At 54.1% G+C, this 23,343-nt stretch overlaps 7 protein-coding genes across 7 annotated transcripts; all 7 read left to right on the top strand.

Moving 5' to 3' along the window:
* Window positions 1-669: 669 nt before the first annotated feature.
* Window positions 670-3,219, top strand: JKF63_00009 (uncharacterized protein; the record flags this gene model as incomplete). The annotated part of the gene is made up of 1 exon (XM_067896063.1): window positions 670-3,219. The coding sequence occupies one exon, from the start codon at window positions 670-672 to the stop codon at window positions 3,217-3,219; it is 2,550 nt and encodes an 849-aa protein (XP_067752220.1).
* A 1,235-nt stretch (window positions 3,220-4,454) lies between these two features.
* JKF63_00008 (uncharacterized protein) lies at window positions 4,455-6,305 on the top strand (the record flags this gene model as incomplete). Its single annotated transcript, XM_067896062.1, has 1 exon — window positions 4,455-6,305. One exon carries the CDS (start codon window positions 4,455-4,457, stop codon window positions 6,303-6,305), a length of 1,851 nt encoding a protein of 616 aa, XP_067752219.1.
* A 785-nt stretch (window positions 6,306-7,090) lies between these two features.
* On the top strand, window positions 7,091-10,261 carry JKF63_00007 (uncharacterized protein; the record flags this gene model as incomplete). Its single annotated transcript, XM_067896061.1, has 1 exon — window positions 7,091-10,261. The coding sequence occupies one exon, from the start codon at window positions 7,091-7,093 to the stop codon at window positions 10,259-10,261; it is 3,171 nt and encodes a 1,056-aa protein (XP_067752218.1).
* Window positions 10,262-11,049: 788 nt separating this feature from the next.
* JKF63_00006 (uncharacterized protein) lies at window positions 11,050-11,940 on the top strand (the record flags this gene model as incomplete). Its single annotated transcript, XM_067896060.1, has 1 exon — window positions 11,050-11,940. The coding sequence occupies one exon, from the start codon at window positions 11,050-11,052 to the stop codon at window positions 11,938-11,940; it is 891 nt and encodes a 296-aa protein (XP_067752217.1).
* Window positions 11,941-14,988: 3,048 nt separating this feature from the next.
* Window positions 14,989-15,756, top strand: JKF63_00005 (uncharacterized protein; the record flags this gene model as incomplete). The annotated part of the gene is made up of 1 exon (XM_067896059.1): window positions 14,989-15,756. The coding sequence occupies one exon, from the start codon at window positions 14,989-14,991 to the stop codon at window positions 15,754-15,756; it is 768 nt and encodes a 255-aa protein (XP_067752216.1).
* A 915-nt stretch (window positions 15,757-16,671) lies between these two features.
* On the top strand, window positions 16,672-17,643 carry JKF63_00004 (uncharacterized protein; the record flags this gene model as incomplete). The annotated part of the gene is made up of 1 exon (XM_067896058.1): window positions 16,672-17,643. One exon carries the CDS (start codon window positions 16,672-16,674, stop codon window positions 17,641-17,643), a length of 972 nt encoding a protein of 323 aa, XP_067752215.1.
* A 2,449-nt stretch (window positions 17,644-20,092) lies between these two features.
* JKF63_00003 (uncharacterized protein) lies at window positions 20,093-21,748 on the top strand (the record flags this gene model as incomplete). The annotated part of the gene is made up of 1 exon (XM_067896057.1): window positions 20,093-21,748. The coding sequence occupies one exon, from the start codon at window positions 20,093-20,095 to the stop codon at window positions 21,746-21,748; it is 1,656 nt and encodes a 551-aa protein (XP_067752214.1).
* Between the last annotated feature and the right edge of the window lie 1,595 nt (window positions 21,749-23,343).

Genomic DNA, 23,343 nt, shown 5'->3' with positions numbered 1-23,343 from the left:
GTAGTCCCGATGTCGTTTCCTGTTTCAATTCACTGCACCAGTGCCCTTGACGTCCGAGAGAAGGTGGGGGTGCATTTTCCTCACACGCGAACCATACCAAGCTCTTAATGATGCACACATCCAGCCGTGACCAGGCACGCGGAGAGAGCTAGATGGGTAGGTGCGGGCAGGGGGGTGGGGGGGGGGAAGAGGGCGGCCGCGTTCGTTAGGAAATGCTGTAGGGTTAGCGATGGCTCTCCGCAGATGATTCGCGTCGTGAATGAGCAGCTCATCTCCCCCCCCCCCCGGCGCCGCATCGATACATTTTTCTCTTACGTAGCCTCCTTTATGCTCATAGAATGACTCCATCCGGCTAATGCCTGCGATCGGTCTGAGCAGTCGCCACCGCCCGTGGTTGTGCGTCGGGCTCTCGCTCTTTCCAATGTCGCTATGTCCACTGCTTCTGCTGCCCCCCTTTCCTCTTCCCCTTTCCGTTCATGTGCTCGTGCGCACCGCACCCCGCACCGCGCGCGTTTGTGTGACTTTGGGGCTTCGATAACCGAGAAGTGTCTCGAACTGCTTTCGTCGCACAACTTTTTTGGCTTCCCGTAGTGGGCAGCACCCCCGCCCCCCTCCCCCCGTTTCAAGTCGCCACCTGAATGACATTGGTGCCGTGCAGACGTTTTTGCCATGTCATCTCACCAGCCCGCGCGACCAAGTGACGGAGCCTTGCGCACCGCTCTGCAGGCCATGATGACGTACTCGCAACCACCGCCGCTAGTACCTCACCCACCTATCAAAAACATCGCCTGGCGTACCCGGCGCATTGTTAATGAGCTCAACGCACTGGTGAATCTTGATGAACTCTTATCCTATGAAACAGAGCTCCGAGGTTTGATGGGTGTCCAAGAGATACGGTGTCGAGCAAAGCTTGTCAACCATGCATACAGAGACGAGTGCGCCTTGCGTGAGGTGGCGGAACTGCTGAGCGCCGAAGCTGCTGAGCGCTGTGAATTGACGAAACAGTATGATGCGATCACCTTGTCCCCATACAAGGTGGTGCACCTGTTCTTGCAAGAGGAGTCTGCGCGACGGTTGCTGCGCTGCGGCCAGCGTGCCAGCTGGCGTGCTCTTTTAGGGCGTTCTCAGGCTTCTCGATTCTTACTCGCAGAAGCTGCCGACCGCGCCGTGCTTGGCGCTTTGGAAGAGTGCTCCCGCAAGGAGCTCAAGAACCGTCGCGTTATTGAGCTGGGTAACAGGCTACAGCGCGAAATCGTTCTTCAAAGCCGTCTTTCCGGCCACTTGCAGTGCGTAGAGCATTCGAGAAACATCAAGGGTGCACGTCGGCGATTGGCGTTACAGGAGGAGGAGAACCGGTTTGCAGTGGAGCGACTGTACTCCTTGCACCTGATGCTCCTCCTGCAGGACGCAAAGATTGATTTTTCTGCTGTGATACAGAGAGACGTCATGATGTTATCCGAGACAAACCGAGCGAATCTCAAGCAGGCGGACGTTGCAAAAAGCGAAAATGGCGCACGCGCGTGCTTTGATCAGGAGCAGCGGCTTCGGTTTATGGTAGTGGAGCAAGAGCACAAGAGTTTCCAGTCCTTGACGCAGGCGTTCCTGCTCGGCTGGCGGACTGTTTACAATCAAATCACAAGGGATTCCGACTCCACAAGTGTCGTTCGCAAAGTGGAGCTGGTCGCCCGGCGAGACATTATGGATCGGCAAAGGTTGGACTTTAACGCGCTGCTACTCCAGTGTCAGGCACAGATGTCTGTGCTGGCACGGCATCACACCCAGCGCCGGATATTGTGTCAGCACTACATTGATGGCGCTCGCGCAATCAGTTGTGAAGAGAACAGAAGGGCGAATGATCTCTTCAGCGCCCACTACGTTTGGCAGCGTGAACAGGCGGCACTCAACGTCACTACGGTGCTGTCAATCGAAGAAGTAGCTGCCAGGTACACCATCCGGGGTGCCGAGGCGCAGGCGCGGCTGACGTTCAAGCTACAGTATCTTTTCGAATTGCTACAGGTTCAATGCCAAGAGGCGCGGCGTTTTCTTGCCGAGGAGGAGGCGCGCTGTTTCGATGTACTACAAGAGCTGCACGTACATATTTTCTTTACTGAAAGTGCGGCGAGGCTCGTCATGAGCGAGAGGGCCCAACGCACCTTTATCGAGCGCGATGAATTGGCCGAGGCGGTTGACACATTTTTGCTGCACCGGCAAGTGCTGGCACACTCTTTTGTTTCAGACGCGTGTCGCCCGTTGTCACTGTTGGAGGATGGGTTCCGGTCACGTGTGACGATCGAGGAGGCGCGTGAGTGGAACAGCTTAGTTCACCAGCAAGTGGTGCTCTCTGAAGTGGGACAGCGCATGTGTCTTTTGGAGCGTGAGCGCAGCCAACGACAAAGACATATCGCTGCGTTCGTGGCCGGCCTGGAGGCCGATGCGCGTAGGCGTCTTTGCGCTTCCGCAGAGGCTGAAATGTTCCAGACGCGACAAGATGTGCTGAAATGTCTGGAGCGGGAGGGTCGAACAAGTCTTTGTGAGTGCGAGGTGCTCGTGCGGGAAAATCTTTTGTTCACCGATCTGCCGCCTGCAGACCCGTGGCGATGGCGATTCTCAGAACTGACCGATGCATGGGTGGAGCTGGAAGCGGAATGGGGCGATGCGGCATCGGACACACATGCGTGGCCCTCAGATTGGCCCCCCCTCGGTCTCTCCTCCCTCGCATGCTACTCGGCTCTCCGCTGCGAGGATGTGTTGGTCGATGCATACTTGGAGAGGGATTTGATCCACTTCGTAGAGCACCGCGAATGGTTGTGTTTGTTGCAGCAAGCAGGAAACACCGATTCTGCTCCAGGCAGCGATCTCGCCGCTCAGTCTTCCTGGAAGCTGCACAGCTTATCGATGCATCTGGAGCCACAACGACGCGCTTCCTTCATCAATGCATGGCATTCGAATCAATCTTTTGACGTCAGCGTCCCACTCACGCAGCTCTCCGATGAGGCAATCGTTGGCGAGCACACTGTTTCTTTTTATGCCCCAGATCCCGGAGCGACGGCAGCGCTAATGCAGCGCGACAACGGCACTGGCGTCGTCTTCTTTCTTATATTCGACGACGAGGGGACGGTGCTGGCGTGTGCAACGATGGTGGTCGAGACGGTACCCACTTGCTCCACGCACCTGTGCATCCCCCTTGAGAACAGCAAGGGATTTATTCGCCTTGTGTAAAGACATGCGTAGCCATGTAAACGGGAGGAGCGCACACGGGCCATGACGTGTTCATGTACAGTTCGATATGTTTTACTCGCTTCTTGGATTCGCCTTTCAGGACTTTGGGAATGGACATGAATGGTGTTGCGCATGGCAGGATCGGAGTGACTCAAGTACTCTTTGCTCGCCTACTGGCATTCTTCTTGGTTGTCTCTCATCTTCGCCAGTGTTAGCCCCCACCCCCATTTCTCGCGTAATCCGTCAAAGTTTTTGATTTCTTTTTTAGTTTTGCAAATATCAGGTCGTGCTCTTGTGAAGATCACTCCTCTCTCTCTTTTTCACCCTACGCCTCCTCCATAGTTTCTAGAGGGGAGGGGGGGGGCGGGAGGGGGGGGGGATGGCTGTCAAAGTGAACAGAATCTCTAGATGTGTCGCCGAGCTCGGTGATCAAGCCACTCGAAACCGATTCCCTTGGTTGGCGCTAAGGCGGCTGACTTTACGCCACAGGGCGTTGTTTGAGTGATTCGAAAAGCTGTCAATGTGACGGGTTCATTTTTTTGTGAAGGTTCGAGCAGCCAATAATGGGAGTTGAAGGGCGCGATGTCACTGGACGATCCTACCTGGCACCTGATGACCGCACATTTTCCATGTTTCCGAGAGAGCGTCATGTATCCGACTAAGTTGACTGCTTAATTGCTGCCTCCGTGTTTTCTTCTTGCCAAGCTCGTTTTAGCTGCCCTGTACGTTCGAATTATCCCCGTTTCTCGATTTTGTGTTTTTCCCCCGCAGTGGGGGAGGGCGTAGGCTGGTTGTAAAATCTGAAAACTGAGAACAGAGGGGGGAGGGAGGGTACGTAGCGTGAGAGTTGTGAGCATGCAAGGCGCTCAAAAGTGTGCATGAGCGCCACAACGCAGTATTCCTAATTGGTCTTCGCTTTCTCAATCTCGACGCACAACACATTCTTCTTCACCTTCAGGTGCCGCAAGATAAGCGCACAGTGAAACCGTATCGCGGTGTGGGGCTGTTTTTTCGTGTTTCCTTTCCGGTAGTGAGATCGAGGTTCACGTAGATGGCCGAAAAGGCTTCGAGCGCCTTATCCTCGCTTCTCCCGCGCGCCGTTGCTGCAGACATCGATCCACGCCTTGTCCTCGACGAACCGGCAAGCCGTCTACTGGAGAGGGTCTTAACTGACCTCGTAGCTGCAGTAGGATCCCCTCTTCCGAGGTCTTGTCAAGTGCCGACAGGTGACAGCGATGAGTCAAACCATGCGTAATGAAGTGAACAGTCTGCAGCACTTCCAGCAGCACTCACGGCTTCACTTCATTGGTCAGTGGCGGACAAAGATGGAGGATGAGTTTCGTGAGTGGTTCATTGCGCACCCGGAGTGGAATCACGGTACACTGGAGCAGCAGCGAACTTTTGTTCATGTCGACATGGACGCTTTCTTCTGCTCAGTGCAATTGGCAAAACCCGAGTATGCTCATCTAAGGACGAAGCCGGTGGGTATCGCGGCGGGAAAGTACAACAGTGACATTTCTTCTTGTAACTATGTGGCGCGCTCGTACGGCATTCATGCAGGGATGTACGTGAACGCTGCGAAAGAGCGGTGCCCAGAGCTCGTGACGCTCGGCTACGATCTTGAGGCGTGCAAGCATGTTGCAAAGACTCTCTACCGCATCATTTTCGATTCGTTTCCCTCAAGTGTGAAAATGTCAATGGAAGTGTACAGCATCGATGAGGTCATGCTGGCGGCTGACACAACTGATTACTCCGTGCTGCAGTCCTTCTGCGAAGCCGTCCGCAAGGAGCTATTCGCTTCGACCGGGTGCACCGCTTCATGCGGTATCGGACCAAATATCATGTTGGCGCGCGTCGCCACGGATCAGTGCAAGCCGGATGGGGTCCGGCTCATTCGGATTGAGGATGTGCAGCAGACCGTGAGCTCGCTTCCACTAAAGCACCTCCACGGCGCCGGCGAGACCACGATGGAGAAGATCTGCCGCGCCCTGCGTGAGGAGGGCAACATCAATACGAGTACTGCCGCAAACGATGTCACGTGCGGATCTGTGCAGAAGCTGAAACTGGCGGTCTTGCAGCGGATTCTTGGCAAGAGGCAGGGTGAAACCTTCTACCATTTCGTCCGTGGCGAGGACAGCCGTGTGGTCACGCGCACAGGGGATCCAGAGGACCAGCGACACCTGGGTAAGCGTGTCCCCAGCGTTGTTGGCTGTTCCATGAATTATGCTGTGCGTCCTGACAGGGTCGAGGACGTGTGGAAAATCGTGCGGCAACTCCTGGACGATGTGTGTGCCAAACTGCGGCGCACCAGCACGGCTGCCCAGGGCCTTCGCATCACACTGCTGGAGCGACATCCGCTGCATCCGAAGGAAACACAAAAGTACATGGGTCGCGGCAAGTGCGTGGAGGTGCATCTCCCAATCAAGCTCCCGCATGCGATGGTGGCTGACGAGGTGGAGGCGATGGAGCGGGAGATTCAACAGGTGTTGGCTCCCTTGCTTGTTGCATCGAGAGCTGTGTCTGACGAAGAGCGCGCGGTGCAGTTGGGACTCTCAACTAGCGAGATAGACCCCGTTATTTGGACCGTCACCCTCGGATGTTTGCGTGACATTGTTGTCGAGGATTTGCGTGGCATCACGATCCAGGCGACGGGTCTCCGACAGAAGCAGGATGCGCCTCGCACACGTCAAAACCTTCGTGGGCAGCAGATGACTCTCGCAACAAGCTTTTCCAACGCGAAGCGACCGCGCACGGCAGACGCAGCGACAGTAATAGAGCTCACACCAACGCAGCGTTTATCCGAAACTCTACATGAGCCGTTTCTTGGCCGCAGCTCCGCAGCTACAACACTATATCTGCTGCACACTCAACCGTGGCCGAGATTCGACGAGGCTAAAGTTGCGCGGTGGTGTGACGGTTGCGAGAGTGCCTGCAATCAACTGGATTACCCTGTTGTGAAGGCATACCTTCGCTGTGCACTGGCAAAGCTTTCGGAGTGGCCGGAGCCGAAGGAGGCCGCAGAGCACTTCCAGCAGCTGGTCTCGTTCGCAAACAATCGTCTTCCGGTGCCGCTCGATTTCATATGAAAGAATCCTGCCCCCTTTGCGGCCACTTTTTCTCTCTCTCTGTGACACCAGACACTTTCACACAAGGACTGACGTACAACTCTTCTGCATTATACTTGGAGGCACGCATGTTTTGTGGGCCCCCCTCCTTTCTGTCATGATCTCCACTCGTGGAGCTCATGACAGGCTGAGAATTGCCTGGAAGGGTCTCTCAGTACTTCTTTTCTGCCATTGGTTTGAGCTCTGCTCACGTGTGCGACAGCGCTGTCACGATCCACAGTCTCCAGCCTGCAGCGGCGGAGAGGATGTGAATTAGGCGCACACTCTTGCCGACGCACAGCGTGGATTCGAGCCACTGTAAGCTCACTCATGGACCTACGAACCACCTCTTTTGATGTTATTCTTTTTCTCAAAACTCCCTCACAGTGTTGCACATGCGGATTGTTTTAGATTCTTCGATAATATGTGTTCTCGGGACTGCCCTCATTTCCCCTCCTCCCCCCTCCCTCTCCCAGTCGCCGCGACCCCTTCCCGTCACACTTTCGTTCCCTCTCAACCGCGTCTGCGAGTAAAGTGGTGATCATCGAGTGGTGCCAACAGCAAGCACACACAATAAAAGGAGTGTTTAGCCGTGATACTATTCAAAGCTCTGCGCACAGCCAAGTGGAGGAGGCGAAGCAGGACCCAGCACCACAGTCGCGTACTCACCTACGCACCCCCCACCCCCTACGGGGCGATCCTCAAGAGCTCAGGTGAGGGAGTGTTACTCAAACCCTGCAAAGTCGATTGTTGTCAATCCGTCAGTGATGACGCATGGGGTTATGCTTAGACACATAGAGCAGGCTGCTGCCTTTTTGCGTTCTGGGAACCACAACGGCGCCGCTGCTGCACTGCGAGAGCTGGAAGTTGGTGAGGGAGCGCAAACGCTACACACTGCAGTGCAGTGCCTCATAAGCGATAATGACGCGCGGGATGACGTGTATGTCTGCTTTGTAGCATTCAAAGTGTTAGCGTACGCTCTAACGCGGTGCAGAAGTGACCGTCGGCAGCAAAGCGTCACGGCGGCCTCTTTTCTCCTTAGCTACGCGTATCAGATGTTTGCGCAGGTGGAGGCGCACATTTGGACGCCTGTAGTGTCGGAATTAGCCACGGCTACAGCTGTGGCGCTGAAGCTGGGGTGCGTCGGCGATGACCTCGACGTTTGTGCAGAAGAGGTGACGGTAGTGTGCTCGAATCTCGTTGAAATGGTGCAGATTTCCACGCCATCTCACAAAGTGTGCCTTCATCGCATCATATGTCAGTCCGTTGTGGAGGAATTCGGTCTCTTTAGCAGGGCTGCTCGCTCTCGAGGACTGCCAGTGCGCGTGCACCGGCGCTGTCGAGAGCTCTTCGCGGCAGAGGGCCGTCTACCCACTATAATCCATGCTCTCCTTCGTGGCCTCCTAGTGTCGGTAGGTCAATCTTCCACGTCCGTGGACAAAGGGATATCGGCGTTGGTGTCGTGCTTTTCGTGGCCAGTGCATCAGTTTTTCGAGGAGGATTCATCGACAGAGGAGTCGTGCTGCGTGTTACACGTCACTCACGAGGCCTGGGATCGGCTCCTCTTGGGTGACCTAACACTCCAGGGAGGTGCGCGCGTCACGATGCACGGCTTGCTGCGGGAGTGGTACGGAAGCGGCGCCGTGAACGGCGTGCCTATCGATAGGCAGAAGGTGATCGAGGTCATTCAACTCTTGTGCTCGTTCAAGGGTAGCGAGTGGACAGAGGATCAAACGTTGCGCTTTGTCGAGTCTTCATTGTCCCTTTGCCTGGATGTTTTCGAGCATCTCTCCCAGTGGGCTTCTCAAGAGGATTTTCACCTTTTCCCACTTCTGGCCAACGCGATCCTTCGATTGGTATCGAACTACGTGGGATTCTTCTTTCACCCGCAGGCGCATGCCCTCGTGTCGCGACTGGCGGCCTTGACCGGCTTTCTTATAGGACGCGATACTTCGACAAACACGGATACCGATGTGATGTCGTGTGTGGATGAGTTGCTGAGCGTCTGGTTCCACTTGACATGCTACATTGACCGTAGCAGCTTCTCTGGGAACGCCTCAAAGATGAGTGCGCAACGCCAGCTTATCAGCGAAGGCTGTCAATCCATCTTCTCTACTTATCTCCAAACCAAAGTCAGCCCCGGCGCCGTCGAGCTGGAGGAGGACTGCTTCGCTGACACGTTCACTAATTCCCATCTGCACCTTGTTGCGCAGGTCGGTCGCGTCTGTGCTGTGAACACGTGCGAGTTGCTCATTCACTCTTTGCAGTCGATGCGAGCGACCTGGGCGAGTACCATCGGCGCCGGCGTTGCTATTTCCCCGTCACTATTCGAGGCGATTTGGACGCTGCTGAAGATCGTCGGCTTCTTCATAGCCGACCCTCTCGAGGGTGAGCAATTCTACATCCCCTACTGCTTTCTTGAAATGGGTTTACAAGGCAGCCCGCTACTGCTTCACCTTGTCAAGGAGGTTGAAGCATATCTACCGCTACTCCAGAACTCTGTGCCGGCGAGCCCCGCCGTTCACGCAGCTTTCCTGGATGTTTTTGCGAATTACATCAAGACGTATGTCGAGGCCGAGGAGAGCTGTGCGCTCTACGCCGATGCCTTCAACAAGGGCGCAGATATAGTGGCGCAATCTCTGCTTGCCGTAACGAGCGCAATGCGCGTGGTCCCTTTTGAGGAAGAATCCACATCCGCAGCTTGCCGGCTGCTTGAGTGTGTGGCAGACAAGAGCAGCCGCGTGCGCAGTTTTTGCCGAAGCCAGGATGCATTTCAGTGGTTGACACAGGCTGTGCAAGACGTTCACCGATTCCGTTTTTATGGTCATACACGGGGGCATCTCATCGCCTTTGTTCTCGCGTGCTGCCCGGATGCAGAGAGCGTGCATGCGCAGCTGCGCAAACTCACTCTCTCCCCATCCTCTGAGGACGATGTGAACCTTGTTCTGGAGATTCTCAGTTCCTTGACGGGGCTTTTCGAGTCTCTCCACAGCCAGCAAGTAATTCGGTGCGTGTTTCCTTCGCTGGTCGCGACAGGACAGCAGCTGATTCGCGTCTCTGCCTCGAAGTTCTACGAACGCGAAATCGCAGTTGAGTCTGTGCAATGCGTTCGCAGCATGTTTGTCACGTGCTCACCTCTTTTGGAGGACAGCGGTATTCGTGTACTACTGGACCTTGTCGTCGCGGAGCTGCGCTACGCTGTGACGGCCATGCAGGCCACCAGTGCATGGTCGTCTGCCGACAGTGAGGGCGACAAAGTTGAGTTTATCATCTCCACCTCAAGGCTTCTGAGCTCCCTGGCGCAGTGGAAGGCACTGGACTGCTTTCTCTCCGAGGAGGACACACGTGTCGTTTCGACGGCCACGGTGGAGGCCGCCGGTGCGCTGTTGCGCCACATGGATCAGCGCTCCCTCAGCCTGCCAAATCTCGAGGACAGTATCTTCACCTGCATCGAACTCTGCGCCGAGTCCTTCACGTCCGACTTCGTGTTTGCCAGCTGCACAGATGTGTTTCTTTCCGCCATGCTCTATGCGCTCAACAGTGAGCGCGCCCACATCCAGCGCGTCGGTATTTCTGTCACCGCTAGCGTAGCAGCTTTTTTGGAGGTTGCCACACCTCAGGGAAATCACACCAGCGCGTGCTGCGATTTGCTGACGGTCGTGCTGCGAGCATTAATGTCTGGCAAGGTGTTCTTCAGCAATCTAAAGCAGATATCTCGCGTTCTTCTTATTTTGGCCCGAGGCATGCCGTACGAAAGTCTGCTTGCGACGCTGGAAACCGTGGAAAGGGAGTGCTCTAGTGGTGGTGCCTTTCTGGCTACCATATTTTCAGCACTCCAGTCGGTTGTTGGGCACTCCACCGTAAGCGAATCTGGTTTTGGGGAGCTAATCCAAGACGCACTGTCCTCTGTTCACGGCACTACTATCATATCCACCTAGCGCTGTGCAGAGGGGTGACGCTCATGGACGTAAGTGAGATATCTGCGTGCAAAGAGCGCTGCTGCAAGGATGCTGTTCTTCCGTTTATCGTGCACGCTCACAGCGCAAATGCAAGCCAGCGGTGTGGCTGAACACCAGGTGGTCCCGTCTAAGTCTGCTTTCTTCATAACTACAAGCACAAGGTCATCTACAGCTCATCGTCCCAACGTGTTGCGCTGAGAGCGAAGTTTGCTTGTGTTAAATGTTCCCTTGACGTAGCGTCTTGCTCTGGGTTCGGCCCCTAGCTGCACGCACATCGTTCCTTTCTTCAGCGTAGTGGAGGGGTTCCACTGAATGCAATGGGGGTGCACGCCCGCGGCAGACAATCTTACGTTGCTTCAGCTGTGCTTTCCTGAGGGGCACTCTTAGCGTCTCTGATGTGCGCTAGCTCTCTCTTTTTTTTCCCCTTGATCCCCATCACCGCCTCATCACCGTTTCCCTCTTCTGTTCAACTTATCCACTTCCTCTGTGCGTTCCGTGACTGCGGGTTTTGCGCTGTGTTGGCATCCAGATTTGTGCTGCGTCCTGACTTCTGTTCTTTTTGAGACACGAAGTTTCTTTTTCTCCTCTTCAAGCTACCAGGGAGAAAGACGACTTCCAGGCGATATCTGGTGCTACTGGTGCGTCAGTGTGCAGCTGTATGCGCTGCTTTCAGTCCAAGTCTCCTTGCTGACTGCTAGTCCCACCTCAGGCCATCATTACTACGTACACTTGTAGTCAGAGCCACAGAAACCTGCACCCACCTCAACATGGCGTTACAACAGACCGCGTATGACGCGTGCTCTCGCAAGGTACATTGTGTCCGAAAAGGCTACCTCAACGACCCGTTTGTGTCGTTCTTCGCAAAGGATCAGACAATTGTGAATAGTCCTCTGATGAACCGTGGGACCTGGCTGCGAACGACGGCCTTTGAAAACTGCGTGCGGGGCTTCGCCGCTGCCGCAGGGCAGCCGATTCAGGTCATCAACTTTGGCGCAGGAATGGACACGCTTTACTTTCGCCTAAAACACAGCGACCCACAGTTCCCTGTGCAGAAGTTTGTGGAGCTCGACTTTTCTGACCTGGTGGCGGAGAAGGAGAGCATCATCAAGCGCCACGGCGAGCTCCACTCGCTAGTGGGATCCCAGTACGTGCTGATTCCTTGCAACCTTTACAACGCAAAAGGTGTGGTGGAGGCGCTCAAGAAACATCTGCAGGTCGGAGTCCCGACCATCATGGTTGCGGAGATGGTCTTTGTATACATTGAGGGCTCCGTTACTACTAATCTCTTGCGAACCGTCATGCACGATGTCATCACGACCAACACAAAGACTATGCTCGTCACCTACGACGCGATCCAGCCCTTTGATCGGTTCGGCAAGGTGATGGTGGAAAACCTTCAGCATTTTGGTGCCGAGTTCAAAGGAATCGCAGACTTCCCCACACCCGAGGCACACGCCCAGCGGTGCACTGAGCTTGGTTTCAAAACAGTCAAGTCTGTCACCATGAAGAATCTATATCTTGGCGTCCCTCGCCAGACTCAAATTCGCCTCAACAAGTTGGAAATGATCGACGACTGGGAGGAGTGGAACTTGATGCACGAGCACTACTGCTTTCTCGTCGCGTCCACCGATGACACGCCGTTGCCGAAGCTGTTTTGATTGGACCCCTTCTATTTTGCGCTTGCGCTGATGTACGGCTACTAACGCTTCTGGTGGAATTAAGCGTTTGCCTTCCTCAACGATGGAAGGTTATCGTTAACGGAAACAAGCGGCAGTTGGCAACAGTTTTGTTTCTCTGCCGATACCCCACGTTTCCAACCTCTGAAGAGTGACAACCACCTTGCACGAAGCCGCACGTGTCGCGCTGCCTCTGGTAGGTCTCCTCCTGGGCTGTTGAAAGTTCGCTTTTCTCCTGTTTTCGTGAGCTGGTGCTCTTCATTTGTATTTCTCGCAGTTCAGCTCAGAGGCTTTCTTTGCAGGCACTTGGCACACTCAAGAGACCTCCATTCATCCTGCCCCCCCCCCCTCCCCCCTCCCTTCACCCCGGGGGCGGTGGTGGTCGACAGTGCGGCTGCTCAACTTGCCGCTCCCACCTATGGGAAGCCCAATAGACGGGATTACCCCTTTTGCTTTTTTCACCAAGACCCTTTTGTCTCGGGACGTTACTTCGAAAAGGCAAAGTGCTGTCCTGACAGGCACGAAAGCAGAAGCGGCCGTGGTGCCGTAGGGTAATCATTGCAGGCGACTCTGCAGCAATGGCGCTGGTTGTGGTGTAGTGGAGCTGTGACATGAGCTGTTTAAAAGAGAACACCGTTAGCTAAGGCACCAGGGGACGAGCGTGGTGGTTCACACGTATTAGCTTTACCTTCTCAAGGCGCCCAACCCGGGCACCATGATCACAGAAAATGGCATGCTGTGCGACCTATTGAAAAACCCATGCCAGGTCTAGTAGCCTGTAGTGTGCCCCTCCACAAAAAAAAACAAACAGTTTGCTTTGGGTCGCTCTCAGGTGGGGCACGACAAAAGATGCTGACGAGTCCGCGGAGTTCACACCTTTGGGGAAACCGACTCTAGCGGGGTGTGGAGGAGGAGGGGGGAGGGGGGGGGGAGGTCACGGATCTCGCCCCCAGACCGAGAAACCATCTCAACATCCCCTGAAACCACCACACAAGCTGCAACGTGCCATGACAGGAGCTGCTTATTGGAAGCTGTCCAACCCCGACAAAGAATACCGTTTTGCCAAGAGGACGGGAGACCATCCTCACACAGTTAAGCACGAGGACGTCTCCACTGCTTTGGGTTCCTGCAGTGGAGGTAGACTGGCAGTGACAAGATAGGGTACATATGGTGTGCCTGCCTACTGCGCTGCTAGAATCGGAGCACCCCCCCCCCCCCGCCGCCATCGGGACAGCCTACCTGGCACTGTGTCCGGTGTGTCACGACAGCTTTTCCGATGGTTTGAGACTGGAAGCATGTCGTGTCTCACGCTATCGATTTGCAGACAGAGGCTTGCACTTCCCCGCATCTCGCTCACACTGCGTGACCTTACCCCGTCGGACGCCTATCACCACCCCCGTTTCCAGTTGATATTGCTATACCTGGAACTGGTTAGTGCGGTGGCATGTTTCTACAGGGACTCTTGCCCTCGATGAGACTTGCCCGCTTCAGGGGTGTCTAGACTTACAGGAGGGCAGAAAGCCTCGCGGTCACAACTCTTCGAGGTTGTCTCACATCTCTAGCGGAGCATGTGGGCGGACAATCCCAACATACCTCCAATGTAATCGAAGCACTTGGAACATCAAGGCGGCAAGCCTCCCAGGCAACAGTACCGTTGTGAGACTGACCTCACGATCCAAAAAAAAATGTGAGCACTACGCGCACACGCCGTCAGCCGTAGCTGGTGTGGCGCATCACAGGCAAACGAAGTAACCAGGGAGGGGTGGGGTGGGGTGGGGTGGGGGGGCCAAAGTGGTGGACGATGGAAATGCAAAAGGATCTGCACCAATCAACCCGCACGATACACGTGTACAAAGTGCGCGGTATTTCCTACAGATGAGCGGATCAAGCGCCTCGGCAGAGAATCCGGGAGACACGATGAGTGCCGCTGGAATCACCCCGTCGAGTTAACCCGGCTGTGGTGTGGAGAGTCGGCACATGGTCTTGTGCAGCGCGACAACCTGGGGCGACTCAGGGAGCAGCACAAGACGCAGGCTGGCTCCCTACAGGGATTGAGAGGGGGGGGTGCTCTGACCTGAGATTGACCCACGTTGTCGGCGAGGTCAGGTGGCGTGCATTTAGGTTGGCTACACTTTCCTGGACTCCAGACGCCACGGCTTTCCACCGCTGAGCGGTGTGATGAACGTGGCCGGTTTCGATCAAAGTGCGCCGCCCACCGGTGCTTGTCTTTCTGTGGGTGGCGCAGCTTCTCCGAGGAGCAGACGAGGGAGGACAAACAAGCGTCAGACACACTTGGCCCGGCTCGACGGCGTAGATACTCTTCCCTCTGAAGACGCTGGGTAGACCCGTCTCTCGAAAAAGTCCTTGATGTGTCGCTGTGGGTGCCGTGCAGAGTTGTGTATTTGCTCGGGCGAAAATGACGTTATGAACAGAAGGTGTCCTTGGAGTCACTGGTGAGGGGCGCGAAAGAATGCGCAGGCCTGAGGGTCTGTGTCCCTCTGTTTTCTTTTCCAGCGACGAGTATTAGGCCACGTGCTGCTCTTTTTCTAGGGAGTGGCCCTCCATTGCGAGGCTCCATGCATGAACGGAGTGCCTTTCTGTGCACGCTGTGTATGTTCAGCGGAATGAGTACACTCTCCACGTCCCTAAACTTTTCCGCCTCCCTGGGCCCTGTTTCTCTGCTAGCTGGGTGTGGTTGCCCCTTGGTACTTATCTGCTCTCCTTCACGCTTCTCTTTCTCGTCATTTCACTCCTGCTGGGCCCACGATCCTCTCACCCCACCACTCTTTACCCTATGCACATACCCCATATTTGTTTGCGCCACATCTCTTGCCGGTTTATGCGTACTCGCTGATTGCTCCACAATACCGTCTTGGGGATTCTGGCCGTTGTACACACTCCTTGCTGTGAGCGTGGGTAGAACACAGCCTTTTTTTTAGATTCAGACTTTCTGCCACTCTCCTCACTTTCTTCATTGCTCCCCCGTCCTCTTTCCCCCCTTCGAGCGACTGCTGCAGAACTTTTCACAAGATGGAGGACTACAAAACGAAGGGCAACGAGGCCTTCAAAGCGAAGAAATACGAGGAGGCCATTGAGTGGTACACCAAAGCCATTGAGTTGGATCCCAACAGCGAGGCCTCTGGCGCACTGTATTCGAATCGGGCTGGCAGCTGGCAGAATTTGAACAAATTCGAGAAGGCCACCGAGGATTCAATCCAGTGCATTCGCGTACGCCCCAATTGGCTCAAGGGCTACTTCCGAAAGGGTGTTGCGATGGAGAGCATGGGCAAGTACGATGAGGCGCAGACTGCGTTTAAGGAGGCACTCAAGCTGAGCCCCGGCAACGAGGAGGTGATGGAAAAGCTGCAGAGCATCAATAGCAAGCTTCGCGAGCGTAACGAGAAGGCGAGCACGAGGGCCTGCAGGACCCCCGATGAGGCGAAGGTACTTGGCAACTCTCTTTTCAAGGACGGCAAGTACGACCAGGCTGCGGAGTTCTACTCCCGCGCCATTGAGTTGCAGAAGGAGCCCATCAAGGAGAAGGCAGTGTACTACACTAATCGCGCCGCCTGTCACCAGCAGACGCATATGTACTCTCTTATGGTGGATGATTGCAACGCCGCGGTCGATATTGACCCAACAAACGTGAAAGCGTACCTGCGGCGTGGAATTGCGTACGAAGGCATGGAGAAATGGAAACTGGCGCTGGAGGATTACACCAAAGCACAGTCTATCTCTCCTGGTGTTGCTGGTGCGTCTCAAGGCATTCTGCGGTGTCAACGTGCTTTGCGCAGCTGATGTACGGCGCATGAGAGCGAAGGTTCGCTGTGCATTGCACACGACTTTCCTTCTTTTTAGTTTTTTAAAAAGGTTTTTATTTCGCCCACGGCTTCTGTCGTTGTTTTGTCCACCTCGTCTGAGTCTCGTCATACGTTTAGTCCCCGAGTCTCAACGTTGGATTGGGCCCGTCCCCCCCTTTTCCCCCCAAGAACATGAAAACAGAAATCATTCAGAACCGCTCAGAAGGGCTTCAGAATGGCGGTGCCAAACGTCATGCACCCAATGAGCCGCTACGTTTGTGTGATTCCCCCATGGGACAGGAGGTCGGGGGCTTAAAGGTAGCCACCCTCCCTCTCTTCCTCCTCCTCCAATAGTAATGATAATGAGTGAACAAGGAAAAAATGCTCCACGCATCCTTTCATAGTACCCTCACAGAATGGTTAATCAGAGTGACTGTGGAATACGGAACATTTGAGGCACTCAAATCTCTTTTCCCTCCGCTTCCGCTTCCGCTTCCGCCTCGTTTTTTTTTTTGCCTGCCTTTTCTTCTGTGAATTTTTTGAGATGTGTGCGTATGGCTTTGCTTCTCTATTTCTTGAGTTCCTGCTTTCCCTTCGTTGTGTCTTCTCGTCTTCGCGGTGCGCGTAACCTTTAACTGCGCATTCACAACAACCATTTTTCATCGAGAAGCCAAGAGGTACCTGCGGCGCGACTGGGGGCATCCTCTGAGGTTCTCAGCACTCTGAACAAAGAGACACATCTGACTCTATACCCTCTCCCCCACCCACCAAAGGCGCACCTCTGTAGGCTAGAAAACTTTTAACTGAAGTCCAGCGACGCACTCGAAAAGAGGTACACGCCCTCACGCACACTCATATACGCCTAGATAGATCTTTGACGAGACCAGGGAGGCTGCACTGTAGTCTCAAAGCCATGGTCTCAGTCAAGCGGCGACTTGTTTATGTCGCTGATGAAAGCGAGGTACTCTTAAACGAGCTCTCCGGCACTCCACCGACACGGCAGTCTCGCATGACACAACTTCTGGTTCCGCTTTCGCCCCCTACATCTTCGCAAAAGTCGCCCAACTCCGCGTCCCCGCTTCCGCGCCCAATCAACACCTTCGCTGATGCAGCAGGTGTCGCGAGAGTTGACACGGCGTTGCTCGTTTCGTACGATGGATTTTTGCTTACCGAAGGCAACGGGCATTTATCTATGCCACGCGATGCCGTGCAGGCTGCAAATATTCGAGATGCCCTCAAGACCTGTCGTGAGTTCCTCAAAGGTTTCTTGAACGCGAGACGAGCGGAGACTGCATCACCAGAGTCGTCCAGCACCGGAAGCTCCAGCTCCACGTACATCGAAGATGACGACTCCGACTTGTATTACAGCAGCAGTGATACTTCACCCACGACAGGCACACGCGCAGCACACGTTTCGAAAAAGAGGCCCCTACGTGCCGTGCCGCAGAGTCCGTCGCAGATGACTGTGGTGGAGCTAAAGGAGCTCTTGCGCAAACGCGGCCTTTCCACAGCCGGTAACAAGGCATGCCTTGTGAATCGTATTCAGACACTGCAGCAAGTCCATCAGTCGGAGGGCGTTTTGGAGACAGCTTCTCCAATAGTTTCTACAAAAGAGCCACCGTTGCCGAGCTCCATCTCCGACCACACCACGCGAAACTCTAGCGTTTCAGTTCCATCCCTGCCGTCTAGATCGCCCTCGACGCAGCTACAGTCACCTGATTCCCACACAGGCGACGAGAAAAACGGCGGTATTTGGGGTGCGTTGGTGCATGCAGGCTCGCGCATTTTTCGGAGAGGGGCCCGTGCTTCTTCTGGTATACACACTTACGCACTGCAGAACTCCGACAGCACACCGTCTTCGAAGCGGCGTCGTTGCAGTGCCTAGTGCCCGAGGCGTAGGTTTCCCTTGGCTCGAGTGAACAGGTTTTGAATGCCTTGCATTACTGGTTCCCCTTCTTGGGCTTGTGGCTTTCCACTCTTCCATTTTGGTGGGTTTCCTCATTAGAGTACACGAAAAGATTGCTTTACTTCTCTTTCTCATACACCCCCGCGTGCCACCTCCACTCTCTGTGCTTCGGTGTCTTGAGAGCCTCTGGTGGACACACGCTGCCTGTAGACCTTTCCCGAAATGATCTCAGATCGAATGTTTGACTTCCCAGAGACGGTTTCCCGGTGTGGACTCCCGCCCCTTCTCCACAGTGACTGCCAAGCGAATGCCGCCCACTCGCTGAGGCTTCCTCATTGCTTCGTGTTCTTCTCGGTCTACCCTCACGCAGTACATATATATATATATATAATATACACACCGGTACATGTTTCCTTTGTATCTCAGGGAAATCAGCGTAATGCCTCTTCGGGATATGTGCGGACTCTCTTTTTACATGAATCGCCATCACGGCCAAGGGATTGCACTTCCTGTGATTTCTTGGTTGCCCTGCACTGACATGAAAGGGAGTCCCTTACGTGTTTCCTGTCTTGCCCTTGGTGCTTGTGTTATTATATTCAACCTTTTTTCTTCTTTTCCCCCCGTCCCGCTCCGTTCTCTTCACAAGCCCGCCCCATGGTGGCGATGACCATGGCAGATACGCGTTGCAGGAACACCAGCTCCGTCACTACCAGCGTGACTTCGTCTTCAGACGCTATCCATCGACTCATTTCGCTGGTGGCTACACGGGGTGCGTCTGCTTCGGAGTGGCTCAGACTCCCCGCCAGAGGGATGTCGGCGTTGAGTGAGACGGCTTTAAATCACCTTGATGCGCCGCTTATCATGTGGGTGCTACAAACGCGTTCACTGACACGGGTCACTCCGACATAACACCCCATCCAGGATTTGATCACCGACATCTTTAGTGAAGCATCGCTCGTACTCCTCTCTCCCTCTCCCTCTCTTCCCTCTCCCCCCCCCCCCTCCCACACACACACGCACACACGTTGCCGGCTCTTGATTCTCCCTGCACCACAAGTGTTTCTGCATTGGTAGCGGGGTTGCTTGTGCGGCAGTGGCGGTGGTGGTAGTGGTGGTAGGGACGGCGTGGGTACCGGACGCCCACCCTCCAGGTACTCGATGCCAAGGTGTGTTCCATCATCGGACGGTCGGGATGTCTTTTTGCATCCCTTCCCCATCCGAAAAAAAAACGACTTCATGTTTTTTTCCGGCTAGTCACCGATCTCTATTACAGACCAAAAATAACGAATGGAGACCGGACTCAAAAACCAAAGCTTTTTGACCATGAAGAGAAAAGTCACTCTGAGAACTTGGTGAGGCGAGACCGGCGTCAAAATTTCGGATACTCCTCGACTTCTGCTTTCAGCAAGTGTTTTTTTTTGTTTTTCCCAGTGAATATGAACAGTCATCTCCTCTTCGCTACACCAGAGTGCTGGCGTAACTGCCAACGCCCTTGTCAAAAGTATTTGCGTTTTCACGTTTTTCCAACGTTCTGCCCACTGTGAGTGTGAAGTAGCGGCACAGTGAGAACGCGCCTTACCTGGTTACGGGGACTTGATCCCCACACCACGAGCGGCCTTTCCTTGCCTATATCCTTGTGCTCTCGGAGGAAGTGCACCATGGTGAATATCGAAACCGCGTCGCTTTTTCTCCTCAGTTCTTGCCATGGTCAACATGATTTCCTGACTTTGGCCTCCATCAGTGGGCACGTGGCGCATTCTCGTTCTCTACCAGATCGCACCTTTTCATAGGTATATCTTTACTTCCTGCTTCTCTCTCAGTTTTCTATCTGTTGGCGTGCCCAGCTGTGCCTTCATTCTCAATAAGAGCGGCAGTGTTGGATAGCGGTTTCTCTGTCTTCCGCGAGCAGAGCTTTCTTAATATTTCAGGAGGCTTGGGAAGTTGCTGAGGTACACCACTGCACCCATCTTCACAGACATACATGGGAGATCAAACAAGCGCACACACGCTCCGTGCATCTAGTACATTCTGTCTTTTCCGCCTTACATCATCCTTTGAAGAACATTTCACGTCAACATACGTTCTTCTGTTTTTTTTTTCTTGTCTCCAAGCCGGTGTTTTTTTTTTCCATCCTCAGCCTCTTTCTCGTGCTGTGTTCCCACTGTAATTACTCCGTGTCTGTATTATTGCTGTGCACGTCGTTCAGTGAGAAAGTTTCTGCACATCACATTGCACCTTGTCTCACTTGAAGCTGGCGCACCAGGACACGTCGCCAGCTTCTTGTCTCACCCCCGCTCTGCACACACCAATACACAAGCACCTCAGTACTCTTACCCGCTGGCTTTTTCCGAACGTTTCAGCACATCATTTTTCTTCTCTCTCTACAAACAAACGGGAGAATCAACGCCAAGGGTGCACTCCAGTAAAAATGTGGGAAGAGGAAAAGTTGACAGCCCTGTACGCGCGTCGCCAGGAGATCCTCAAGGACCTCTCCGAGGTCGATTCAATCATTAAACTGCTCGAGAGTGAGATTCACACCAAGGCCACTGAGGCGACGAGGCGCACCATTGACGAGAAAAAGTCAGGCAACGCCGATTTGGATCGCGTGAATGAGGTGATCGCCAACTGCGTGCGGGACGCCACTGGGCTTCGAGATGCACTCAAAGTTGTAGAGGCGTGCCGCTACGTACAGGAATTCGGTAAAGAAGACGATGTCGCGCGTCAGAAAATTCCGTTCCGCAATGCGTTCACACAAGAGTGCATTCGCCATGCGTTGGATCTGTCCAACGATGCGAACGGGAGCGAGTTAATGCAGCACCTGGTGCCGTTGCTGCGCTCAGGAACCAAGTCGGTAACGATGGGCGACATTCTTTACGATCCGACGACAAATGAAGGAGGTCTATCTGAGATCTTGCTACTGATTAATGAGCTCTCTGCCGATATTGTGACGGTGGCCTGCAGCACGAATGGCGCGCGCGTCTCCCAACGCATCGTTGATGCGCTGTGTACACTGGAGGAGTTTGATATGTATACGAGCGTGTTGGAGCCGTCGATTGTTGACGTTGCGAAGGATATCAACGGCAACCACTCTCTGTCGAAGCTGATCACGTCTCCGCGCTTTTGTCAGCTGGGAGACTCCGACAAGAATGCGGCTGACGCAACTGTCATCTATGAGCGCATCTTCCAGAAGATATCCGACAACTGCATTGATATTTGCAAAAATCGACAGGGGTGCTGCATCATTCAGAAGTGTCTGCAACACGCCCCCAAGCAGTATCACAATACCGTCATCAACACGGTGTTAAACAACTCGCTCAAGCTTGTCCAGGATCCGTTTGGTAACTATGTTGTTCAGTTCATCCTCGACAAACAACAAGACATCAACAACTCAAAAAAGGATGATGAGACCGACGATGCCATGTCGACAGCGCCGAACTACACAAATCAGATTATTAGGCAGATGCTACACCACGTGGCTGAGCTCTCGTGCAATAAGTTTAGCAGTAACGTCATAGAGAAGTGTCTAAAGACGTCGTCGCCGGATGTGCGACAGCTCTTAGTCGACGAGCTGACGGAACCACACGTCTTACCGAAGCTGTTGACTGATGGATTTGCCAATTACGTTATTCAGACCGCCATCTTAACTGCCTCCGACGATGGGCAGCTTACGCAGCTACGCGATGCCATTATTCCGTTGCAAAGTCTTTTGAAAAACTCGCCGTATGGTGTGAAAATTGAGTCCAAGCTGTCGCGGCGCCACCGCGAGGCTGCACGTCGTTTGAAGAAGAAAGAGGCTCCCCCCAGCGGTCCACCGGCGCCCTCGCAGCAGGAACCGGTTCTTCCATCGTACATGCCTCAAGGAATGTCAGCCCTTTCGATGATGCCCTCGGATGCTTCCATGGGCCAGCAAGTGGCCTTCACGAACTTGAATCCAGACATGGCTTCGTTTTTGCAACAGCAGCGAATGATAGGAATGCCGTTTGTGTTACAAGGGCAACAGGTGATCAGTATTCCCAACGGGCCGCCGCCGTCTTTTACTATGGGCATGATCAACAGCAGTGGGCTCCCCCCCGAGTACCGTTAGAGGGTAGGCTGCGCTCAGCCGTTTATCTTTGTCCCTTCTCTTGCTCAGGTTTCTCCTCTCCTCGCCTACCCCCCCCTCCCGTTTTCGAGGGTTTCGCGTATTTACTTTTCGATGTTTCCGTTGTGTTATGTTGCCTCTCCGCCTTCTCTTGCCCGTGTTCGCTCCGCCCCTCATCATCTCTTTCTCGATCCCCTGTTGGAGAGAGGGGGAGGGGAGCACCATTTTTGCATTCTCTCGGTTCGATTCCTTTCATATTCTTTCTTGTCTTTCACTCGCATCGTTTTCTTGTTGCATGTGTGGGCGGAACAGGCGAGTCTCCTTCAACACTCGGCAGTAGCGTGCGTCTTTGTGTGGGAGAGCACCCGTTGTGAGTCGGATACGCTGTTGACACCCAAGTGTGCTCCTCGGAGTAATGGGCGTGCTGATGCACAGAGGAGACGGGGCGCGTGGTTGTCGATCCCTCTGCGTTACTGTTTATGGGCCTCTAAAGAGTTTATGTAGGCTGTTCTTGTAGTAGTGTCGTTTGTTATAGGTCGCTCAGGTGGTTATGTGCGTCTGTACGTGTGTTGCATGAATGATTCGGACTGCCACTCAACTAGATGTGAAGCTCTGATAGGTCCTATTACCCACCACGTCGCCTGGGAAACCCTGTCCTTTTCAAAGAGGCAACACGGATCAGTGGGCTGGGGGGGGGGGGCGACACCTCCTTCGAGGTAATCTTGTTTCGCTGCAGCAACGCATGAGCTGGATGTTTCTCTGTACTTGCTTCCTTGTCGTAATTCGGACCTTTCGCCTACTGAACAGAGCGAAAGCGTAGGGCAGGGGGTGATACCTCCACGATTTCCTCGAACAAAAGCTTCGCGCATTCTATGAAGAGTAACCCCCCTTCCCCACCCCCCCCAAAAAAAATGGAAATCTCATCACGGGGGGTGTTTGTGGAACAACCAGGTATCAGAAGGCTGTATGGAGAGGGAGGATGCACTCCGTCGTGATCCTTTTCATTGTCAGGCCTTGCTGGAGAAATGCCGAAAAAAAACGGATGACTCGGGGCTGACGGCAGCGGGTCTTGCGCGTCTACGACACACACTCTTTTTTTTGACGTTAGCCGTGTTCTTTTTGGTTTCTGTGTGGAATGAAGCTGATGGGCTCATTTGTATTTCATTCTTACAATCCAAGGTGGTTCTTTTCCTTCCTTCCTTTGTGCTTTTCTCCCCTTCGTTTCCTTGTGTTCACTTCTTTTTGCGCCTAAATGTGCGAGTACGCGCACGTGCGCCTGTGTGCGCGCGTGTGTTCTCATCACACGTAATCAACTAAAGAAAGCGGAAATTGGCAGGCTGACTTTACAAAGGAGATAAAAGAAACGCACAATGGCTAACCACCACACCAATCACCACCACACCCCGAGTAATACACGCTGCAGCAGGGGTGATTCAAGAGAATGACCCAACCGATCCTCCTAAGGGGACTCTTGGGACTCTTTGCAATGCGTGCGGGATGACAGAATCTGCGAGCTTTCACCGCGGTCTTGTCGTTTATTGGCAAGTACAGAAGAGCGGACAAGGTCCCCCCTTTTTTTTTTCACAGTTCCTCGGTGA

Source organism: Porcisia hertigi, chromosome 36, assembly GCF_017918235.1.
Source record: "Porcisia hertigi strain C119 chromosome 36, whole genome shotgun sequence".
Taxonomy (NCBI): Eukaryota; Euglenozoa; class Kinetoplastea; order Trypanosomatida; family Trypanosomatidae; genus Porcisia; species Porcisia hertigi.
The sequence above is the reverse complement of the archived record's forward strand: the minus strand, read 5'-3'. Positions and strand labels throughout refer to the sequence as shown.